The sequence below is a fragment of the Desmodus rotundus genome, chromosome 6 (genome assembly GCF_022682495.2).
Source record: "Desmodus rotundus isolate HL8 chromosome 6, HLdesRot8A.1, whole genome shotgun sequence".
Classification (NCBI taxonomy): Eukaryota; Metazoa; Chordata; class Mammalia; order Chiroptera; family Phyllostomidae; genus Desmodus; species Desmodus rotundus.
The window spans coordinates 69706160-69729325 of record NC_071392.1 but is presented as its reverse complement, the minus strand read 5'-3'; the positions used below and the strand labels follow the sequence as shown (position 1 = coordinate 69729325).

At 39.5% G+C, this 23166-nt stretch overlaps 1 protein-coding gene across 5 annotated transcripts in view; it reads left to right on the top strand.

Moving 5' to 3' along the window:
- The window catches only part of CADPS2 (calcium dependent secretion activator 2), a 575679-nt gene that overhangs the window by 463169 nt on the left and 89344 nt on the right, over window positions 1–23166 (top strand). For all 5 annotated transcript variants that reach the window (XM_053926174.1, XM_024555170.3, XM_024555169.4 and 2 more), the window contains one exon: window positions 9011–9114. In XM_053926174.1, the coding sequence (XP_053782149.1) occupies window positions 9011–9114 (104 nt within the window). The remainder of the gene's footprint in view (window positions 1–9010; window positions 9115–23166) is intronic.

Below are 23166 nucleotides of genomic sequence, written 5' to 3'. Positions count from 1 at the left end.
TCTTGGGGAATCATATTGGTTAAGTAAGTGTAAGTCAGTGTAAGTGTAAGTGTAACTCTAAAGAGTTCGGGAAGTGGGGTTTAGTTTTAGACACCACCTCTCCCCTAGGTTCTGAGGCAGTCTCAGTAGCCAGCAAGTTCCTTCTAGGGGACTAAGTCAAGAGAGTTCCCCCCCCCCCAATCATCTAATCTAGTCACATGCTCTATAGAAAGTGACAGACAGGTTTGGAAGGGGAGGGGTTGCTTTGTGTAATGGGAAAAAAAGTATTTGATCTCCTAACACTCTTTCCCTCTTGCAGCTTGACTACTGAGATCTGGCCAGGATTAGGAATCCCAGGGGCCTAGTTGTGCTAGGCTCTGGTTCTGTAGTACTTATGCCAGGTTGCTCCCTGCAGCAGCAGGATAGGTCTGAAAATTTCAATAAAATTTAGATCCTCCAACAGAGTCATCAGTCTGGATCATACAAAGAGGGAGAACACTGACACCAGACAAGAATTAAGGTTCAAACTAGGACAGGCTAGAAAAGCCAATAGAAATTCCCTGAGCCAGCTAGGCAGTCCTAAAGGGGTGTACGAGTGGGGGAAGGAGCCCCACATGGAGGCTCAGATGGGACCTTCTCTGGTTGGTTCTGTGCCCATGGCAGTGTGTGTGTGAGGTGGTGTTGCCTTATGTTTCTGTAGGTTGAGGAAGATGAAGGGATCCATTTCAGCATTTCTCAGCAGGTCTGAGGGTAGGTAAGTTTTGCCAACCAGCAGTCCACAGAGAGAATGCTGACAGTGCTTGCCACTGGATGAATTTGGGGGTACCAGGGAAAAGAAATCAGATGTTGTATCCTTAGCCCAACTTCCTTGTTCTTTTAAACCTTTCGAGGCAAAGCCTTACTGCTGGGGTCTCCAGAGAGTGTCACAGTAAACGCTGCCATGTTTCGAGTCTCCCTACTGCTTCTTAACTTGTCCTTCCTTTAACTCCTTTCCCATTTACCCATTTCCTCCCCTCCTTCCTTTTTCTTTCTTTCCAGAACCTGCAGTTATCCCTATGACCCCTTCTTAAATCTTCCAAGTTCTTACCTCCTGAACTTCAGGGCTTTCTCGTCTGATTTATGTTCTTTAGGAGGCAGAAGCAATAGAAGAGTGAGTTCTTTTTCTTCAGATAGGGGGACGGAAAAGGTGCGAGACTTCAATATCAGACTGCTACTAGCTTTCTCTGATCTAGAGTTCCTGAACTCAAACACTCACTAAAAGAATAATTGTATTCTGAAGTACTCCATTTGTTATCCATGAGCAATTTAAAGCCATCCTAGCCATGTATTTTTTATTCTATGTCTTGCAAACTAATAACCTTGTTCTTGAATGCAGAGTGCATTCAGTTCACTTTCTATCAGAGATTTATTACAGAATTTTCTCATCCTGACCAAAAATGAATGATATGTAGCAATCGTCTAACTTAAAATTTGGTTAGAGAGAGATATACATAGATTCTGTGAAGGCAGGTGTATTATCTTGTTCATCATTGTACCCCCTCAGTTGTTAGTACAGTACTTCGCATGTTTGTTGAATCAAATTCAGGACCACACCATATGGGGATGCTGAAGAACCAAGCAAGGGATCTGAGTGCATATGCAGGAATTATTTTTCGATGCATCCTAGCTGGTCATCATGACCTAGGTGCAAGAAAGAAGGCAAGGCAGTGTTGTGATGGAATTATTTTCATGTCCTTCAGCCTACACTGTCTCGAATTCTGTTTCTTGTTTAGCTACAAGTACAGATATATATAACCAGTATATTAAAAGTGAAGGTCAATTAGATTATAAATTTCTCCATATGGTATATGGAGAAAGGGGAATTGAAGTGATCTTATGGGTCTTCTCCACATGCCCCCTCACAACTGTCACCAAGAGCATCATAGTGTGTCCACCACTAGGGACTCTGACGGGACATGGAACTAAGGGAGGAAGCTAAGGAGAATGTGCTGGAAGAATGCATCATCTCTGAGGCAAAATTAAGGTGAAACAGTCATGACTTCCAGACAAAATGGAGTTGTAGGTAGATACACTCTACCTCCTCGCACAAACAAAAGAAGGACAACAACAAATTTAAAAACAAAAAATATCCAGAACTGCCAGAAAATCAAACTGTATGGAAGTCTGACAACCAAGGAGTTAAAGAAGAAACATTCATTTAGAATGGTAGGAGGGACAGAGATGGGCGGCTGAGGTGGAGAGGACTCATGGCAAGGCAGCACCTGGAGGACTGGGCGGGAGAGATGGCAACTGGCAGAGCAGGCAGTCCCACTTTTGCATGTGGATAAACCTGGAGGAACAGCTAGGAAGTGAGACAGATCGCGCAGTTCCAGCAGGGGGAAACAAAGCCTCAAAACCTAGGGCTGTAAAAACCTGTGGGGGTCTCAGTGGTGGGAGAAAATCCGAGCCTCACTAGAAAGTTCATTGGAGAAACACACCAGGTCCTAGAATGTAAACAAACACACCCACCTGGGAATTAGCACCAGAAGAGCCCAATTTGCTTGTGGGTAGCAGAGGAAGTGACTGAAAGCCAGCAGAGAGCTGAGCAAGAGGTATTGTTCCCTCTCAGACCCCTCCCCCACATACAGCACCAGAATGCAAAGACATGGGTACCCTGCCCTGGAAAATACCTAAAGCTCCGCCCCTTACCATGTAACAGGTATGCTGAGACCAAAAAAATATATATATGGTCCAAATGAAAGAGCAGATCAAAGCTCGAAAAACAGAACTAAGTGACGAAGAGATAGCCAACCTATCAGATGCAGAGTTCAAAACTGGTAATCACGATGCTCACAGAAATGGTTGAGTATGGTAACAAAATAGAGGAAAAAGTGAAGACTATGAAAAGTGAAATAAAGGAAAATGTGCAGGGAACTAACAGTGATGGGAAGGAAACCAGGACTCAACAATTTGGAGCAGAAGAAATGAACATTGAACCAGAACAGGATGAAGAAACAAGAATACAAAAAAAAAAAATGAAGAGAGGCTTAGGAACCTGCAGGACAACTTTATAAGTTCCAACATCCAATTCATAGGGGTGCCAGAAGGAGAAGAGGAAGAGCAAGAAATTGAAAACTTATTTGAAAACACAGTGCAGAACTTCTCCAATCTGGCAAAGGAAATAGACTTCCAGGAAGTCCAGGAAGCTCAGACAGTCCCAAAGAAGCTGGACCCAAGGAAGCACACACTGAGGCATATCATAATTACTTTATGCAAGATTAAAGATAAGGAGAGAATCTTAAAAGTAGCAAGAGGAAAGGAGAGAGTTACCTATAAAGGAGTTCCCATTAGACTGTCAGCTGATTTTTCAAAAGAAAGGGGCTGAAAAGACATATTCCAAGTCATGGAAGGCAAGGACCTACATCCAAGATCACCCTGTCCAGCAAAGCTATCATTTAGAATGGAAGGGCAGATAAAGTGCTCTCCAGGTAAGGTCAAGTTAAAGGAGTTGATCATCACCAAGCCCTTATTATATGAAATGCTAAAGGGACTTGTCTAAGAAAAAGATCAAAGCTATGAACAGTAAAATGACAACAAACTCACAACTATCAACAATTGAACCTAAAAACAAAACCAAAAACAAACTAAGCAAACAAGTAGAACAGTAACAGAATCATAGAAATGGAGATTACATGGAGAGTTATCAGTGGGGAGGGGGAGGGAGGAGAGTGAGGGAAAAGGTACAGGGAATAAGAAGCATAAATGGCAGGTACAAAATAGACATGTGAAGGTTAAGAATAGTGTAGGAAATAGAGAAGCGAAAGAATTTATATGTATGACCCATGAACAAGAACTAAGGGGTGGTGGGGAGGGTTGCTGGTGGGAGGGGGATATAGTTCAGGGGGGAATGGAGGGTAGAAAAAAATGGGACAGCTGTAATAGCATAATCAATCAAGTATATTTTTTAAAAAATGAAGTGAAACAGGTGTCTTCTTAACATCTTCCCACCTCCCTATGTTTTCTTCAGAGATAATCTCTTCCTAAATGTAGAGGTATAAGTAAAAGGAATTGATTTGAGGGGCCAGAAAGTGTTTTCATAGAAAAGTAAAAATGTTCCAAAATGAAGACAGATCATAGCCAAGAGCAATGCATTGCAATTCATCATGAAACCTTGCTACTTTTGGCATATTTGTATTAAATTTCACTGTTTGAAATGTATTATAACAATCAGCAACTTGTAAGCTAGAAGAATTTAGAGACATCTATAATGCTGTAGAAATGTTACAAAAAGAGTGGAAGTGAACATTTGAAGGAGGAATTCACAAATAGTCACACTGTTCAGGATGTAATGGAGCTATCTTGTTACCTAATAGAGTTCTGACTATAGAATGCATTAAACTGCTTGGCTGTAGTCAAACGGGTGATACCCCAGGATGGCATACATGGTGTACTTGATAAAAATTCTGTTTATTTAAAGTATTAGAGTGGCCATTATGTTCAAGTGCAAAGTTTTAATCCTCTCAGTAAACTTCATCCAGAAAGAATAAAATGCTTTAGACTGTTTTTAAGTTTTAGTAGCGTACAGGGCACTCTCAGAGTTTTTTTTTCTCAAGATAGCATCAAATGTAAAAGTTGGTTTTGACATAATTACATGTAAACAGAACTAAGTTTTGAGGTTTCTATAATTCTTTTCCATTATTTCATACTTGCGGCTAAGGATTTGATGACTTTATAACTCCTCAAACTCTCAGCTATTTCAGAATAGATATGTATTCTGAAATATATATCTATTCTGAAATATAAATATATATATAATAGTCTGTCCAGAAGGTAACCGGCCAAGTAATATGAAAAATAGACATTTATTGAAGAAGATACAAGATACAATTAACATTGTGCACAGGACAATGATGCCTTAGTCCCCATCAAAGTAGGGACCTTGGGACCTCACACAGTTCTAATCGCCATCAGCTGCCTTGTCGTATTTGCCTGAATCTCATCAGTGGTCTGCAATCTCTTCCCTGTCAGAAGTGATTTTAGTTTTGGGAAAAGCCAGAAGTTGCAGGGTGACAAATCTGGGCTGTAGGGGGGCTGAGTCACCTGGGTGATTCGATGTTTCACAAGAAAACTCTGCATGTATGGGCTCATTCTTGTGATGAAGCTGCCAATCACCAGTTGCCCACAGCTGCAGCCTTCTGAATCACTTAGTTTCCATGCAGGGGAATGTCAGGCTTAACACAAAATTTGATGCAGATTCATTGTTCTAGTTGCTCATTTTGAATGTGACAGTCACACAGTACACATGCTCACTCACTGGCGTCTACCACCCCCACTGACTACTACGCTGAAGTCATTATTGCTCATGCGTGCGCTTTACAGGCCACTCTCCTTGACTGCCAGGTTACAGCGATGTCATGCAAAGCTCTTTCATTTCTTAACAGTGGCTGGACTTTTTCCAGACAGACCATAATATACATACACGCACACATATATGTGAATATATATGAATATATATATAAATATATATTCATTGTGTGTGTCTGAGTGTTACTCCAATTCAGAAATTTGGAAATGAAAAAGAATTCAAGTCACTGAATTGTTGATGCTTGCATGACATCAGAGGTGAGATTTGAATCCCATCTCAGCCAGTGTCTGGATGACACCTTCTCTAACCTAAGATTCTTTTTCCTAATCTGGATATAGGGTCAGGATTCCCTAATTTATAGAATGGTTGTAGGATTTAGTAATAATGTACTTAAGTATATAGGAGAAATAAGTTCCTCTTCTGTGATAAACACAATTAAATTTTTTTGCCTTCCTCTTACAGAAAATACATGCTGTAAACAAGTATAAGTATACTGAATGACACAATCCAATATATTGGATTTATAGGAATCGTAGAATCTCTTAGCTAGAGGGAATATTAGAGATTATATGGTTCAGTGCATCTTAGCATTTGCTTGCTTTATGGATCACTTTGAGAATCTGACAGTTATAATCTATCTCTTATGAAAATTAGCATATAATTTAAGGGGTTCAAGGACACCCTAAAACCTATTCCTAGCCCCCTTGGTTGAGAATCTTTAACTTAACTCAACACCCTCAGTCTAACAATGGGGAAACTCAGGAAGATACATGTAATAAGCATAATGCTCCTAAGAATGAAAAATTATTTTGAAAAACCCTTTTCCAAAAAGGTTTTTAATAATTTGAGAACGCAGCATGCATCAGTTACTTGAGCAGTGTTCTCAAACTGCAGCTGCGTTTCGCTGGAGGACTTGCTGTTAGTCCACCCTTGGCAGGCTGGTGACAGAACAGCTATCTGTAGTCCAGTCCAAAGTTAAACAAACATATAATTTAGGTATTGATTTTATTTTTAACACTCCTTTCCCCACAGTTATACCACTGCGTTCTGGGTAAATGTTCCTGAAGTGCCGTTCAGGGTCCAAAGCCTTTTTAAGGTATTGACCCAGTTTCTCAGCCTTTAACAGAGAACTCAGAATGAGGAGCAAAGCATTCAGCCCCAGAACTTTGAGAAGGTCCCACACTTAAGACAGCATTAAGCTTGGGTCTTGGTTAATGACCAGAAGTTTTCCAGGCAGGAGAGCCACATATCCTAACTCCCTGTGCCCACAGATTTTACAATTATTAACCACATGTGGTAGTTAGTCCTAGAATCGCATATGGGATGGCGCACTGAAGACCCATTCCTGAGTTTCAGCCACCATGCATCATCATTCTCTGGGCCATGTAGCTTCCAAACCTCAAGGTCATTCTTTTCTCTGGCCGCAATTTCTATTCACTCACAAGGGCTTGCCAATTCTTTCTTCAAAGCATCCTTGCACTTCCCTCTTTTTTTCTGTTCTCATGGCCGCCTTCCCCCCACCGTCCATAGGACTAGACCTGCCCCTCAGGATCCATGTCACACAACCTCACTGAGAAATCGATTCTGAAGCCCTGCTGAGGAACATTTGCCCCAGGTTAGCTGTAGGGCATAGTTATCCAGTCTACTTATTGTCTTACTTAAAGCCTGCCACAGCGCGACCCCAGGCTCAGCACCAAGCATCATCGCCCAGCCCGTGTGTACTCCTGCCAGGCAGAGATGGTAAGAGCCCACTTAAGTTCAGGTCTCACCTTCCCCACTTATTAATTGTTGCATTTTTATCTCTCCAAGCCTGTTTCCTGAGTTTTATGGATCAAAAAAACAAACAAAAATGTTTTAAAAAAATCAGTGTGATAACACATGGGAAGTTCCAGGTGCTGTGCCTGACACATTACTTGGTTCCTAGTACATGGTAACATTGATAACCATCATCCTCATCACCTTCTTCTGAATGCATCACATCTCTGTCATACAAATATTTCTAGAAACCTCCCCTTCTTACCCTGATCACCTGTTACTTCTTTAAGTACTACTTCAGGTCCTGCTTACCTCCCCACTGATACCCCCTAAATTCAGCTGCTCCCAGCACTCTCAAGTTTCTGCATCACCATTACGTTTGCTTTACACTGTTTACAAACTCTTCTTAAAGGTCTTGTCTTCCTCACCAGACTGTGATAAATGGAGCTGCCCTGAGTGGAGCAGACTGCAGTGCAAAGTCATGAGTTTTTTGACTTCATCCTTGTTTGAGGATGTTGAAGTGTTCACGAAATGGATGGAAGATAGGATAGCTCATGTCTAAGGACCCTTTCAGTAGTGACTTTTGGAGTCTTAAGTTGTTCATCATCAGGGACACATCTTACACTTTTTCCTACTTCCCAAAGCTAAGAACACTGTAGGTACACTCAAGGATGTGCTGTTCTACTCCTCGTTTTCCTGGAAAATCATAATACTCTTTGATCCCTATCAATGGCTTTCCTTCCTGCAGGAGAATTTAGTAGGATGTGTACCAGGGTTGGGGGGGGGGGTAACCCTATATGCATCACGCTGTGTGACCGAGACTAAGCTTATAGTACATATTTAATGAACAAGCACCGACTAGAAGCAGTGTTTGATAGCATCATTTTATGTCCCTTGGGAACAAATTAAGAGCAAAGGGAAGACTCTCCTCCAAATTTAAGGCTGAAATTATAGGGAGAAGTTGAGGGAAAGAATCTATTGCAGAAAGAAAAATGACTCCTTAGGTTCCACAGAGAAAGCTCTATTACTGAAAATTGTATTCCCCCTCCTTACAACCTCCATACTGGGGTAAAGAGAGTGTCCATGAATCTAAGACAATGTTTATCTTCAATTACCTTATTGGAAACTCTATTCTCCACATTCAGTTTTGACACAGTTCCATTACACAGAGCACCTCTAATTTCTGCCAGTTAATTGTATGTCTTAAATCAACTACTTTGCCTTCAGTGGTACTGAATTTCAGGTAGCTGTGTTTAATCTTGCTGTGGTCTGGCCTTTATATACCAGTTTGCATTAATTCTGAAGAACCCTCAGCTTGAAGGATGGCCCTGCACCTCCTCAGCTGGAAGAGTGGGTCGGGGTGGGATGATGGTGGGCAGAGGAGGGGAGGAAATCAGTTAATTGCAGGCTGTCAGAGTTGTTTTAGGTGACTTTGTACTTTTTGAATTTAAGATCAACATGAACTATAGACATGTCAGGCTGGGAATTTAAATAGCAACAAAAAAGCATGGGTTTTGCTAATGCCAGGAATGACTCAGTCTGGTAAGAATGGTATTGTATTGATAATACAATAGAGGGAGAAAGAAAAGTCTGTGGTATCTGCTCTCTTTGTGTTTCTGACCTTGAGGAGAATTATAACTTGTTTGTTGCGGAAGTTGAGCATCTAACGTGCTGATGCACCTGTTAGTTCTTATATATTACATGGCAAAGCACTTGCAGCCCTGTGATTGCTTTGTGGGTGAAATGTTTTCTGCAATCTGGTGAACTGTTTTTCTTTTTAAAGGATGTATTTGTTCATATTTATTGCATCTCTTATTTCTCAAATATATGCTTTCTCATTCTGTTTTAACACCCTTGTCTCATCATTACATCTTGGAATATGTTTGGCTTTTTACTTTAAGGTGATATTGTTATTATTTGTTTTTAATATAGAGACCATGAGCCAGGCAACTCCTGCTAGAAAGCTGGAAGAAGTTCTTCATCTAGCAGAGCTCTGCATAGAAGTCTTACAGCAAAATGAAGAGCATCATGCAGAGGTGATGGTTCGTTTTACCTGCTTTATAATGCTACACATGATGCTTTGTCAGAGTGGGAACAACACTGAAGAAGTGGCCTACCCATGGACTTGGGAACACACCAGGCCACACACCAGGCCATTTACCTGCTGAAAACCGAAAACATGGCCTATAAATACAAGTCCCATATCTTACAAAGGAATGGTATACATGTAATAATTTAATATCTATCCCTGACAACAGCCCTGCTGTGGGGAGCATGGGAGAGCTAACGATGCAGAACTAGTCAGAAGCAAAGCTGGAACCCAAACCCCCACCCCTTGTGATACCAGGTCACTTGCCCTTCCCCCAGGCCGTGGTCGCCTGAGTCCAGAAATGTCAGTCAGTGTGCAAAAGGAAAGCTAGCGATAAACCAATTAGAATATAATAATACTGAATGGAAGACATTCATAGCTCTAGTCCTTTGCTCTTACCATCAGACTTTTCTTTAGATTTTCACTAAACCTGCATTGTTCATACTTTTTAGATGTTCTAAATATATATTAGTATTCACTAAAATATGGACTGGTCATTCACCAGGCAAACTGCTTATTCTAAGACTCAAAGGTCTCACTCTTTCTAGTAGTCATGAGTTTATTTTTTTTGAAGTGTTTTCTGACTTGGTATTGGGTGAGAGAAATATGTGGAATTAAATAAATATGTTAAATTTCAGTGCCCTAATCGCTCTTTTACTCTTGAGGAGCACATGAAATAAGCGAGAATTAAAGAAAACTAGATACATAAGAATTTATACAGTATTTATATTTAATGAAGCCTAGTTCTTCAAAATATAAGAAACTACATGAAGTATATTTGAAGCAAATTCTTGGAAAAGAGTACTCATGAAACATTACTGTAGGTAACTGAGATTTATTGTATCTGGTTATAAATATGATCATTCAAAACATCTGCTTTTAGCTCACACCGTGGAATTTAGTTTTTACCTTGCATCTGTCATGTGTGAACTTGTTATGGATATTTTATTTTAAACTGAAGAAACAGCTGCTTCAATAATTTGAAGTGAATTCCCAGGAGGATCTTTTCTAGGCCAGTACTATTGCTATGATACAATGAAAATGGTTTTATGATAAAATATATGCATGTGTTTTCTTTGTCTTTTGCTAAAAAGCATTATCAGAGTATTAGATCTTTTTGAATTAAAAAAAATCATAATTTAGATGTCCAGTTGGAGTGTATTTCACCTAAACAGGTTGATCAAATATTCTCATACATTTAATTCAAAATCACATTTAATTTTCCTGCACTAATAAAAATAATAACAATATTTTATTTTAAATGTAATTATTAAGTTTTATATACACCACACAATCACTAAGTACCTGTTAAAATATAATGTATCCAAACACAATTAAAATGTAAATATTATTTATTCTCTAATCTACAAAAGTTGAGTCGATTGTATTGAAAAGAGATAATCATAACTCAGAAATACTACTCTGCCATGTGCTGAAATATAGAACTATTACAATGATCTCTTTTTAAAATGCTTTGTAACACCATGGCATTTTTCCATTCTACAATGCTTCCAAATTCTTGGAGTCCCTCAGGGAAGAGAGGTAAGTAAAACCGTTTCCACTATTTTTATAGCATGGAATAAGTAACTGTTAGTGAAGATAAGATAGATCTCACTTTGATGATAGTTCATTTTAAAGCCAACTTAGTTCCTCTCTTTGGAATTAAAGACTATTTCTTTAAATAGGCTAATCTTTATTGTAGTATTTCTCTGAATATGTCTTATTAATAAATGCATGCATAATTACTACTGGCCATCTAAGTAAAGGCCACCTGAGAGGATTTTAATGTTTGGGTTTTATTTATTTGGTTTTTTTGAGGGGGAGCCCTTTTTCTTTTTTTCACCAGAAGATCCATCCTTTTCTCTGAACAGTATTGGGGTGTGAACTAGTCTGATTCCAAAGTCACTGGCAGTGTGAATTGGTAGACTGTACTCTACACTGAGATTTCTTTCTCTGGATGTTCAAGCTGGAGGCTCTTTCCCCCATGAAAGAGTACCTAGCTCAGCTCCCTTGGTGGAGGTTAATGTTTTGGCTCAGAGAGACCTTCAAGTGGCTCATGTGTCAGCTTCTTGTATTTTCAGTCCCCTCCTTTCCACAGTGGCAGCTTACTTTACGAAGCTAAGACGTTGTTTCTCCCCTTCAGCAGTTTCTCAGCAAAGCAGGTTTCATGTCCTTTAGATCTTTGACAGTAAGTTACTTATGAGGCAGTCCTCTCTTCTCTCTGAAGGCCTCTCTTCTCTCTTCTCTCTGAAGGCCTCTCGACCTCTCTTCTCAGGCTTGTCTTCCAAATTTCTCTTTAGAAAGTTAGCTGAAGCTCCTTTCCGGATAATCTTTAAGGCTGCCTGCACATCGTAGTGACTAGACTGTGTCTGACCAAAAGTTCAGGCACACTGATATGACAACTCTCCATCCGAAGGCTACTTACTTTCAGAACGCTGTGAAGTCCCACGTGCCAAGGAAAGCTTTGGGTTCTCACCGGCCCACCCCCTCCACATACACCATTTTGCTAGTAAGAAAACTGAGACCCAGGAAGGTGGAGACCCAGAAAGGTTGTGCAGCTTGCCAGAGGCACACAGCTGGTTAGTGAGTCGGTGAAGACACAGGCCACACTCCAGACCTGAGCACTTTTCCAGTGAACCACACTGTTGTTTCTTGGTTTAAATAGAGTGGCCAGAAGGCTGTCCTGTCCAGGGTTGACCCTGAGCATCACAGCAGGGAAGTAAATGTGGAGGGGATGATTATGGTGGGAGCCGGGAGGTGGCCTTTTCCACTTGGTCATTCTCATCCTCTCCTTGCTCTCTTGCCTGTCCGAGGACTCTGCCTAAGGAGATGGACTGCTTTGGGGCCGAAGGAGGAAACACGAACAATACAGCACAGCTCAAGTTGTTGCATAGTATTCCAGCAGAATAATTGATTTAGTCATCGATTAAGGTCCCTAAAATGTTCTAAGTATAAAATTGTCTACCACATCAATGACACTGCAGGCAAGAAGGGTGTTTGGCAGTACTTTGGTATTTGCAGCGAGAGAGCTGACAATGCCCTGCAGATCGTGATTCGTGCTGCACACCAGCTGGCTGTGTCTCAGCGGCTCCAGCTCCAGAGGAGGACGGAGAAAGTTCACCGTGGGCACCACATCTGCATATTGCTCACCCCCATGAACTTCATATCTGAACCAGACTGTGGTTCTGGATGGATTCTAACCCAAAGAGATTTTTTTTCCGTTTGTTTTTGCTTCTTTGTGTCCTTACCCCTCTTCATTATCATGCACACCTAAGGAACATCCTAACGATTGTTCATGAACAATATCTGTTTACCCCCTACCACTAAGTTACAGTAATCTCAACAGTTGAATAAATTGTAATTACATAATATTCATATCTAGATAACCAGTGAGATAAACCAACATTTCTTAAGGGTGGGTTTAGGCTTGGGGCTAGAGTAGCCTCTGGTCAACAAATGTGCCTCATTTGGGAAGAAGGTGACCAGCAAGTGGCTCTCAGATGCCTAAGTCACAGAGATGAGATTCCATTTGCAGCAATAACTGTCAAACGAAATTGCAGGAGCAGAAATAACACACCAGAAACGTTTGTTAATCATTTACTAACTTGCGAATCTATAGTAACAGGAGTAGTTACCCTGACATATGTTTTTGAAGTATTTTCACGTTATCATCTCACTTAGTTATTTCAATATTTATATTCAGATATGAACCCAATTAAGGAGAGGTTTTGATAAATCAAAAAAATTCTAAAAATTGTTTGATTAGTTTGACAATAGTTCCGTTGTTACCCTGAAGGTTCTAGCCCATTCCACCAGTTCCTCAATGTAGCACAAGTATTTATTTCTAGGCGCCAGCCCCTCAGCATCCAGGTGCGGCGTGTGCATGTGTGCATTGGGAGCAGGGGTCTACCCTAGACCCTAAATTTCTCTAGAGCTTTCAGGATCACCGGCAAGATTGCAATTGATTTTTTTCTTGGGGAAAAAGTAAGCACATCACGCATTTCAAAATCAGATTCACTGTTTTTATTTATGTAAGCATCCTCCTTTTGTCATAAATTATCAATTTAATTATGTTTTGAAAGTAAAAGTAATCAAAAGCCTCAGACTCAAAGACATGAAAAAGGCAAAAAGAAATTATACCATATTAGATGCTCTGACATGAAAAAATCAGAGGACATTACCAGTGATGTGATGTGCAAACTGTGGGAAGGTAGGTGGGTATGTAGATGGAAAGACATGATAGATAGATAGATAGATAGATAAGCATACATGTACACATACAGATGTGAGTATGAGAAAAAGAGTTTATTCTTGTATTGTTATTATTTAATACTGCGTTTTTCCATATGAACAACTGTAACCGGCTTTTGTCCCACCCTGTATGTAGTTAATCAAGAAGAGGCTATTGTGTAAAAGCCTGGTCTCCAAATGCCAGTTGACCTGTTACCTATAAACTAGATGACTGAGGCAAGTTATTTAATCTGAGTTTGATAACATAAAATAAGAAAAGTACACCATCTATCTGAAGGGGTTGTGTGGAGAATTAAGATAACATATGAAAAGCCTTTAGAACAGTACATGACACATAGAAACTATTTAATTCATGTTGAACATTATTATTTAAAAAATATCTAAACTCACATTGTAAGATCTATATGAATTTCAGCTCAGTTCTTTTTTTTCTTTCTTTTATCATTTTTTATTGTTCAGGTACAGTTATCTCCATTTTCCCACTACCACTTCCCCCCACCTACCCATCCCAACCTCCCCACCCTCCTTAGTCCTTTCCCCCTTGGCTTTGTCCATGGGTCCTTTATACATATTCCTTGATGACCCTTTCCATTCTTCCCGCTGTTATCCCCCTTCTCACTCCCCTCTGATTACTATCACTTTGTTCTTTATTTCAATGTCTCTGGTTATGTTTTGCTTGCTTGTTTGTTTTGTTGATTGGTTTCCACTTATAGGTGAGGTTATGTGGTATTTGTATGTCACCACCTGGCTTACTTCACTTAGCATAATGCTCTCCACTTCCAACCATGCTGATTCATTCATTTACTATTGGGCACCTAAGTTGCTTCCAGCACTCGACTATTGTAAATTGTGCTGCTATGAACAGTGGGGTGCATAGGATCTTTTGAATTAGTGGTTCAGGATTCTTAGGGTACAATCCCAGCAGTGGAATTACAGGGTCAAAAGGCATTTCCCTTTTTAGTTTTCTGAGGCAATTCCATACTGTCTTCCACAGTGGCTGCACCAGTCTGCATTCCCACCAACAGTGTGCTAGGGTTCCTTTTTCTCCACAACCTCACCAGCACTTACAGTTTGTTGATTTGTTTATGATGGCCATTCTGACGGGTGTGAAGTGGTATCTCATTGTGGTTTTAATTTGCATCTCTCTGATGGCTAGTGATGGTGGGCATCCTTTCATGTGTCTCTGGGCCCTCTGTATGTTCTCCTTGGAGACATGTCTGTTCAAGTCCTTTGTCCATTTTTTAATTGGATTGTTTGTCTTCCTAGAGTGGAGTCATGTGAGTGTTTTAATATATTTTGGAGATCAAACCCTGTCCAAGGTATCATTGGCAAATGTGTTTTCCCATACAGTTGGTTCTCTTTTCATTTTTCTGATGTTTTCTTTAGCCATGCAGAAGCTTTTTATTTTGATGAGGTCCCATTTGTTTATTCTTTCCTTTGTGTCCCTTGCTTTAGGGGACATATCAGTGAAAATATTGCTGCATGGAATATCTGAGGAATATCTTTTCCTGCCTATGTTCTCCTCTAGGACTTTTATGGTGTTGCAACTTTTATTTAAGTCCTTCATCTATCTTGAATTTATTTTTGTGTATGGTGTAAGTTGGAGTTCAAGTTTCATTTCTTTTGCATGTAGCTGTCCAGATCTTGCAACCCATTTGTTGAAGAGGCTATTTTTACTCCATTTTATGCTTCTGGCCCATTTGTAAAATACTAATTGACCATAGAGACTTGAACTTATTTCTGGGATCTCTGTTCTGTTCCACTGATCTATATGTCTGTTTTTATGCCAGTACCAGACTGTTTTGATTACTATGGCTTTGTACTATAGTTTGATGTCAGGTATGGTGATCCCTCCTACTTTGTTCTTCTTTCTCAAAATTGGTGAGGCTATTTAGGGTCATTTATGGTTCAATATAAATTGTTGAAATGTTTGTTATATATCTGTGAAATATGCCATTGGAATTTTAATAGGGATTGCATTGAATCTAAATTGCTTGGGTAGCATGTACATTTTGATGATGTTAATTCTTCCAATCCATGGACACAGTATATACTTCCATTTATTTGTTTATTATTTCTAGTTATGCTTCCTTAATTTCTTTCTTAAGAGTTGTATAGTTTTCTGAGTACAGGTCTTTTACCTCCTTGGTCAGGTTTACTCCTAGGTACTTTATTTTTCTTGTTACTATAGCAAATGGGATTTTTTTCCTGATTTCTGCTTCTGATGTTTCATTGTTGGTGTACAAAAATGCCTTTGATTTCTGGATATTGACTTTGTATACTGCTGCTTTGCCAAATTCACTTATTAGGTCAAGTAGTTTTTTTGTGGAGTCTATACGGTTTCCTATGTACACTGTAATGTCATTTGCAAACAATAACACTATTACTTCTTCCTTTCTAATTTGGATGCCTTTTCTTTCTTTTTCTTGTCTGATAACTGTAGTTAGGACTTCCAACACTATGTTGAATAGAAGTGGTGAAAGCAAACATTCTTTTCTTGTTCCTGATCTTAGCGGGAAAGCATTTAGTTTTTGCCCATTGAGTATGATGTTGGCTGTATGTTTCTCATATATGGCCTTTATTATATTGAGGTATGCTCCCTCTACTCCCACTTAGCTGAATGTTTTTATAATGAATGGGTGCTATAACTTATCAAATGCTTTTTCCACATCATTGTTATGATCATGCAACTTTTTTCTTTCCTTTAGTTTATGTGATGTATCACATTTATTGATATGCGAATATTTTACCATCCTTGCATCCCTGGGATGAATCCCACTTGATCATGGTGTATGACCTCTTTAATGTAATGCTGGATGCGGTTTCCCAATATTTTGTTGAAAATTTTAGCATCTGTGTTTTCTTTGTTGTGTCTTTATCTGGTTTTGGGATTAGGATGATGCTGGCTTCATAAAAAGAGTTTGGGAGTCTTCCTTCTTCTTGAATGTTTTGGAATAGTCTATGAAGGATAGAGGTTACCTCTTCCTTAAATATTTTGTAAAATTCCCCTGTGAAACCGTCTGGTCCAGGGTTTTTTTGTGACAGGAGTTTTTTGATTACTGCTTCAATTTCACCAGCTGTTATTAGTCTGTTTAGGCTTTCTGCTGCTTCTTCATTCAGTTTTGGAAGATTATAGTTTTTTAGAAATTTGTCCATTTCTCCCTGGCTTTCAAATTTCTTGGCATATAGTTGTATAGTAATTTCTTACTATGCTCTCTATTTCTGTGTTATCAGTTATAATCTCTCTTTCATTTCTGATTGTGTTTATTTGGGTCCTCTCCCTTTTTTCTTGATGAATCTGGTTAAAGGCTTGTTGATTTTATCTTTTCAAAGAACCAGCTCCTGGATTTATTCATACTTTGAATTGTTCTTTTATTCTCTATGACATTTAATTCTGCTCTATCTTGATTATTTCCTTCCTTCTACTCACTTTGGGATTTCTTTGTTGTTGTTCTTCCAATTCTTGTAGATGTAGGGTTAGGTTGTTTATTTGACATGTTTCTGTCTTTTTTAGGTAGGTCTGTATCACTATGAACTTCTCTCTTAAGACTGTCTTTGCTGTGTTCCATAGGTTTTGGGCTGTCGTGTGTTCATTTTCATTTGTTTCCAGAAACTTTTTGATTTCTTCCTTGATCTCATTTTTAGCCCATTCATTATTCAGTAGCATGCTCTTCAGTCTCCATGAGTATGAGCATTTTTGAGTTTTTTCCTTGAGGTTGGTTTCTAGTTTCAGTCCCTTGTGGTCGGAGAAAATGCTTGATATGATTTCAATTTTCTTGATTTTCTTGAGGCTTGTTTTGTGTCTCTTCATATGGTCTATCTTTGAAAATATTCCATGTGCATTTAAAAAGAATATGTGTTTTGCTTCTTTGGGATGAAAGGATCTATATATATATATATATATATATATCAGTTAAGTCCATATGATCTAATGCATTGTTCAGTTCCATAATATCCTTGTTATTTGTTTGGAGGATCTGTCCATTGTTGACAGTGGGATGTTAAAATCTCCTACTGTAAGTGTGTTGCTATCTATATCTTTCTTGAAGTCCTCTAAGATTTTCCTTATATATTTGGGTGCTCCTATGTGGGGTGCATATATGTTTACAGTATTTATGTCTTCTTGATGGATTATTCCCTTGAGTGTTATGAAGTGTCCTGTGTCTCCTTTTATGGTCTTTATTTTGAAGTCTATTTTGTCTAATATAAGTATTGCTACCCCAGCTTTTGTTCCCCCGTCTGTTTGCTTGAATATTTTTTTACAGCCCTTCACTTTCAGTCTCTGTAAGTCTTTTGTTCTGAGGTGGGTCTCTTATAGGCAGCATTTGTGTGGGTCATGTTTTATTATCCATTCAGCTACCCTATGTCTTTTGATTGGAGCATTTAATCCATTTACACTTAAGGTTATTATTGTAGGTAGTTTATTCATTGTCATTTTACCACCTTTGTACCTGTGCTCCTCTCTCTCTCACTCCTTTTCTTCCTCTTCTTAAAGCAGTCCCTTTAGCACATCTTACAATACTGGTTTGGTGGTATATTCTTTTAGCCTTCTTTTGTCCAGGAAGCTCTGTATTTGGCCTTCCATTTCAATTGAGAGCCTTGCTGGCTTGAGTGGCCTTGGTTGCAGGCCTTTGCTTTTCTTTACTTGAACATTTCTTGACATTCCCTTCTCTCTTGTGGTGTTTCTGTTGAGAAGTCAGCTGGTAGCCTTATGGGGGCTCCCTTGTGTGTTAATTCCTGTTTCTCCCTTGCTGCCTTTAAGATTCTCTCTTTGTTTTGGAATTTTGCCATTTTAATTATGATTTGTGTTGGAGTGGGAGTCTTTGGGTTACTCTTGATTGGCACCTTCTCTGCTTCCTCTACTTGTATGACTTTTTCTGTCATCAAATTAGGGAAGTTTTCCATCATTACTTTTTCAAAAAGGTTTTCTATCCCTTGCTCTTCTTCTTCTCCTTCTGGTATCTCTATTATATGGATATTATTACATATCATGTTGTCCTGTAGTTCTCTTAACACCTCTCCATTCTTTCTAAGTCTTTTTTCCTTTTCTTGCTCTTTCTGGAAGTTTTTTTCTACCTTGTCCTCCAGCTTGCTGATTTGATCCTCTACTTCATCTAGCCTGTTTTTAATTCCTTCTACTATATTTTTCAATTCAGAAATTATATTATTTCCTCTTAGCCCTTGTTTATTGTTTCTATGTCATTTTTCATGCTAATATAGCTTGCAGTAGGTTCCTCATAGTTTCCTTGTAGTTTTTGGTTATTCTCACTCAGCTCATTGAGCTTCCTTATAACCATTGTTTTAAACTCAATATCTGATAGTTGACTTGCCTCTATTTCATTTAGCACTTTTTCTGAGGATTCCTCCTTTCCTCTCTATTGGGGATTGTTTCTTTGTCTTCCCATTTTAGGGGAGACTCTTCTTGTTTGCTTCTGCTTCTTAAATTGATCTGTTTTGACTCCCTGAGTTTGTGGTGTGAGCTTCTATAGTAGGATACCTGTGAGGTTCAGTTATACAGTCTCCTTGATCTCCTGAACTTGATGCTCTTGGGATTCCCTTTATGCCATTTATGTTGGCTCTCTGGATGTTTTGATTGTTCGTGGGTCTTTCTTTGGTGAGTCGGTCACTCAACCCACCACTTCTTGTATGCTGTTGTGCAGTTGCGGCCAGAACAAAATCACAAAGCGCAGGAAACAAACCCACACCACAAAAGTAACTCCACTCCCTGCCTGTCAATCCCACTATCAACAGCAAATGAAGCAGTATTAATAAGGGTGTAAAGAGATTAAGACTATTGTAAGAAACAAGAGTGAATATGAGATGATCTACTGAAAGAAAAATGATTTTGAGAGGGTAGAGGGAGGAACTAATAAGAGTTGGGAGATGGAGTAAGAAAGTAAAGTAAAGAAATGTGAAGAAAGAAAGTAAAATTTACATCATAAATAAAAAGGGAATGAAGAATGTGGAAAGGAGTATGAGAAGGGAAGCGTATAGTATTAGGTTTAAACAGAAATTAAAATAAAAGTGAGAGAAAGAAAGAAGGAAAAAAGTAAATAAATAATAAAAATATAGAAGTCAAATTGGAGAGAAAGATCCACCACAGCACTATCAACAACAAATGAGCAAAAATTAATATAGGTAGTATGGGAATAAGATGGAAAAAAGAAAGAAAGATAAGCTTAATAGATTTCTAGAGGAATGGGAAGTGACTTTGAAATGATAGAGAGGAAATACTAAGAGTGAGGAACAAAAACCAGGCTTAGACAGGGAAAAATTAAAATTTGAGACAAAAGGAAAAAGAAAAAAGAAAAAAAGGAGAAGGAAATTAAAAGGGCAGGAGGGGAGAGAAATTTAAGAAAGAAAAAAAGAAAAAGATAGGTTAAGACAAGACAAAATTTAAAAATTGAGATGAAAAAAAGAGTAGGAAAGGGGACCAGTAAAATTTGATATTTGAAATACAAAATTAGTGAAGATCTAGAGATAAAATTGAGAACAATGCAACAACAACTACCCTATCCCCAACCAGCTAGCAAATATTTCTAAAGATGGAGAGAGAATGTGGGTATTTTAAGAGTCAGGGGGAAAGATGTGAGATGACCATTGACAAGAAAATTGGTTTTGTGTGTCTGGACGGAGAGAAATAGTAGGAGTGTGGAATGGAAACAAGTTGTAGCAATAGAGAAAACATAATTTTAAATGAAAATATTGAGATAAAGAAAAAGCTAAAATGGGGTAAGAGAAGGGAAGGGCATCATATGTGAATTGAAATACACTATAAATACACTAGCAACTTAATATGTATAGACTTGAAGGACAAGAACTGAGTGTTAAAAAGCTATGCGGGAAATATCACAGATCATGGAGAAGACCACAGTGGATTTCGTCTCAGTAGCCTCTAATATTTACCACTGTTTTTTTCTTTCTGGATCCCCCTCTGGTGATGTCAGATATTGATCCCATCCCATCTTAAGCAGCCAGTTCAAGATTTCTAAGGATCTACTGTCTGTGGCTGTCTCCTTCAGTTGTTAATCTAGTCACTCTGCACTCAGCAGTCAGGCTTAAGCACCACAGAACTGGGGAAGAGTCCTTTCTGGGGGCAGGGCTGTTGTTTCCCCTCAGGCTGCTGCTACTAGGTGAGGAGTGGTCTGCCTGAGCATGATGGCTGTTGCTGTGTGGGGAAATGACTCAGCCCCTGGATCCCAGTGTTCACTCTCTCAGCTCTCTCCCCAAAGCTTGTGTCCCCAATTTCTCCTCAGGTGTCTGCAGCTCACTTGGCCCCCACCTTTGCCAGAGCCCTGGGTAAGTGGCTGAAAATGAAAATTTGTGTGTTGGCCCTTTAAACGGCTCTTTGCGTCTCCAGCTGTCCATCTCTGGCAAAGAGCAACCCTGCCGCTTTTTGCCGCTTTTTATTATCTGTGTATTTTGGGCTCTGGTGCTCTAGGCTGGGGATCCTAGCTTAGAGTTTAGACCCCACTCTTCCCAGGGGGGTCCAACCGTCTGCTTAATTATCCCTCTGACGCTGCCTCCTGTGGGCACCCAGCCAGCTCTCTTGAGTCTCCTCCATACTACTCCTCACCAGTCAGGTTGTGTCAATGGTGATTCCTCTGTCCAAGGTTATAAGGCTTCTCTCTTGCTATTGTTCAGTTGTTTGTTCTGGGTGATTGCTCCACAATTTAGTTGTAATTCCAGATTGATCCTGCGAGGAGGTTAGTGTGACTTCCATTCATTCCTCCACCATCTTCCTGCCACTCTCAACCCAGTTCTGTAATTACTGGTAATGTTTAGTTTTTTGTTCGTGTTTGTTTTACTTTTATACAGCAAGAGATTTTTCATAGTCATTGAATTTTCACAACAACTCCAGGGTAAGTAGTGTTACTGCCAATTTGTAGATAAGGAAATAGAAGTCCACCCAGAGGATTGATTTGCCCATGATTACTCAAGTCACATCACTGAGTTCAAAAGCTCAGTACTCTGCTCTGCTTCAGGGTCATTCTTACCTGCCACTGTTTTCAACCACATTCAGTAAACACGGTATTGTCAGCCTACCCTGCCTCATATATTGTTTTCATTATACGATACTTACTGTTATAAATTTGATAGAAATAGAATGGCTAAAGGATTGCAATTAAGTTTTGTTTTGTGTTTCCCTCTCAATCAAATTAAACATTGCCTTTTGCCTCTGCCACCTCATGTACACGAATTAGTGGCTTAGCATTAAAGCCAAGAAAACTATCACCCAGATGATCATGGCTTTTGATTGGTGCTCTACAGATGGATGCATTTCTGAGAGGGATTTTTTCCTCCCTGTTGTACACTGATGTTGTGGAGCCTCAGGCATGTCTCATGAAGGTGGACTCTAGGGAGTAAAATTAGACAACCCTTGTTACTGCCAACCCAGGGTGGGATGATTGCCACCCAGGGTAGTGACAAAAAAGAAGAGAAGATAGGAGTAGAATTGACCTGTGTTGTCAACCGCCTGCGGCTCTTGAGTTTTTTTAAAAATATATTTATTGATTATGCTATTACAGTTTTCCCATTCCCCCCCCACTCCACTCCATCCTGCCCATCCCCTCCCTCCCACATTCCCCCTCTATAGTTCATGTCCATGGGTCATACTTATAAGTTCTTTGGCTTCTACATTTCCTACACTATTCTTACCCTCCCCCTGTCTATTTCCCACCTATCATCTATGCTACTTATTCTCTGTACCTTTCCCCCCCTCTCCCCCTCCCACTCCCCTGTTGATAACCCTCCATGTGATCTTCATCTCTATGGTTCTGTTCCTGTTCTAGTTGTTTGCCTAGTTTGCTCTTGTTTTTGTTTTAGGTGTGATCGTTAATAACTGTGAGTTTGCTGTCATTTTTACTGTTCCTATTTTTGATCTTCTTTTTCTTAGGTAAGTCCCTTTAACATTTCATGTAATAAGGGCTTGGTGATGATGAACTTCTTTAACTTGACCTTATCTGAGAAGCACTTTATCTTCCCTTCCATTCTAAATGATAGCTTTGCTGGATACAGTAATCTTGGATGTAGGTCCTTGCGTTTAATCTTGGGTAATGTAATTATGATGTGCCTTGGTGTGTTCCTCCTTGGGTCCAGCTTCTTTGGGGCTCTCTGAACTTCCTGGACTTCCCAGAAGTCTATTTCCTTTGCCAGATGAGGGAAGTTCTCCTTCATTATTTGTTCAAATAAGTTTTCAATTTTTTGTTCTTCCTCTTCTCCTTCTGGCACCCCTATAATTTGGATGTTGGAACATTTCAAGATGTCCTGGAGGTTCCTAAGCCTCTCCTCATTTTTCCGAGTTCTTGTTTCTTCATTCTTTTCTGGTTGGATGTTTCTTTCTTCCTTCTGGTCCACAGTGTTGATTTGAGTCCCAGTTTCCTTCCCATCACTATTGGTTCCCTGTACATTTTCCTTTGTTTCTCTTAGCATAGGCTTCATTTTTTCATCTGGTTTTCGAAGATTCAACTAATTCTGTGAGCATCTTGATAACCAGTGTTTTGAACTGTGCACCCGATAGGTTGGCTATCTCTTCGTCGCTTAGTTGTATTTTTTCTGGAGCTTTGAAGTGTTCTGTCATTTTGGGCCTTTTTTTGTTGTTGTTGTTGTGGCGTGTCTGTTACTTTAAGGGGCGGAGCCTTAGGTGTTCCCCGGGGCAGGGTAACGCTGGTTGCTGTGCTGTGATGCTGTACATGGGGGAGGGGCCAAGAGGGAGCAGTGGCGCCCGCTTCACTCTCCTCCGGATTTC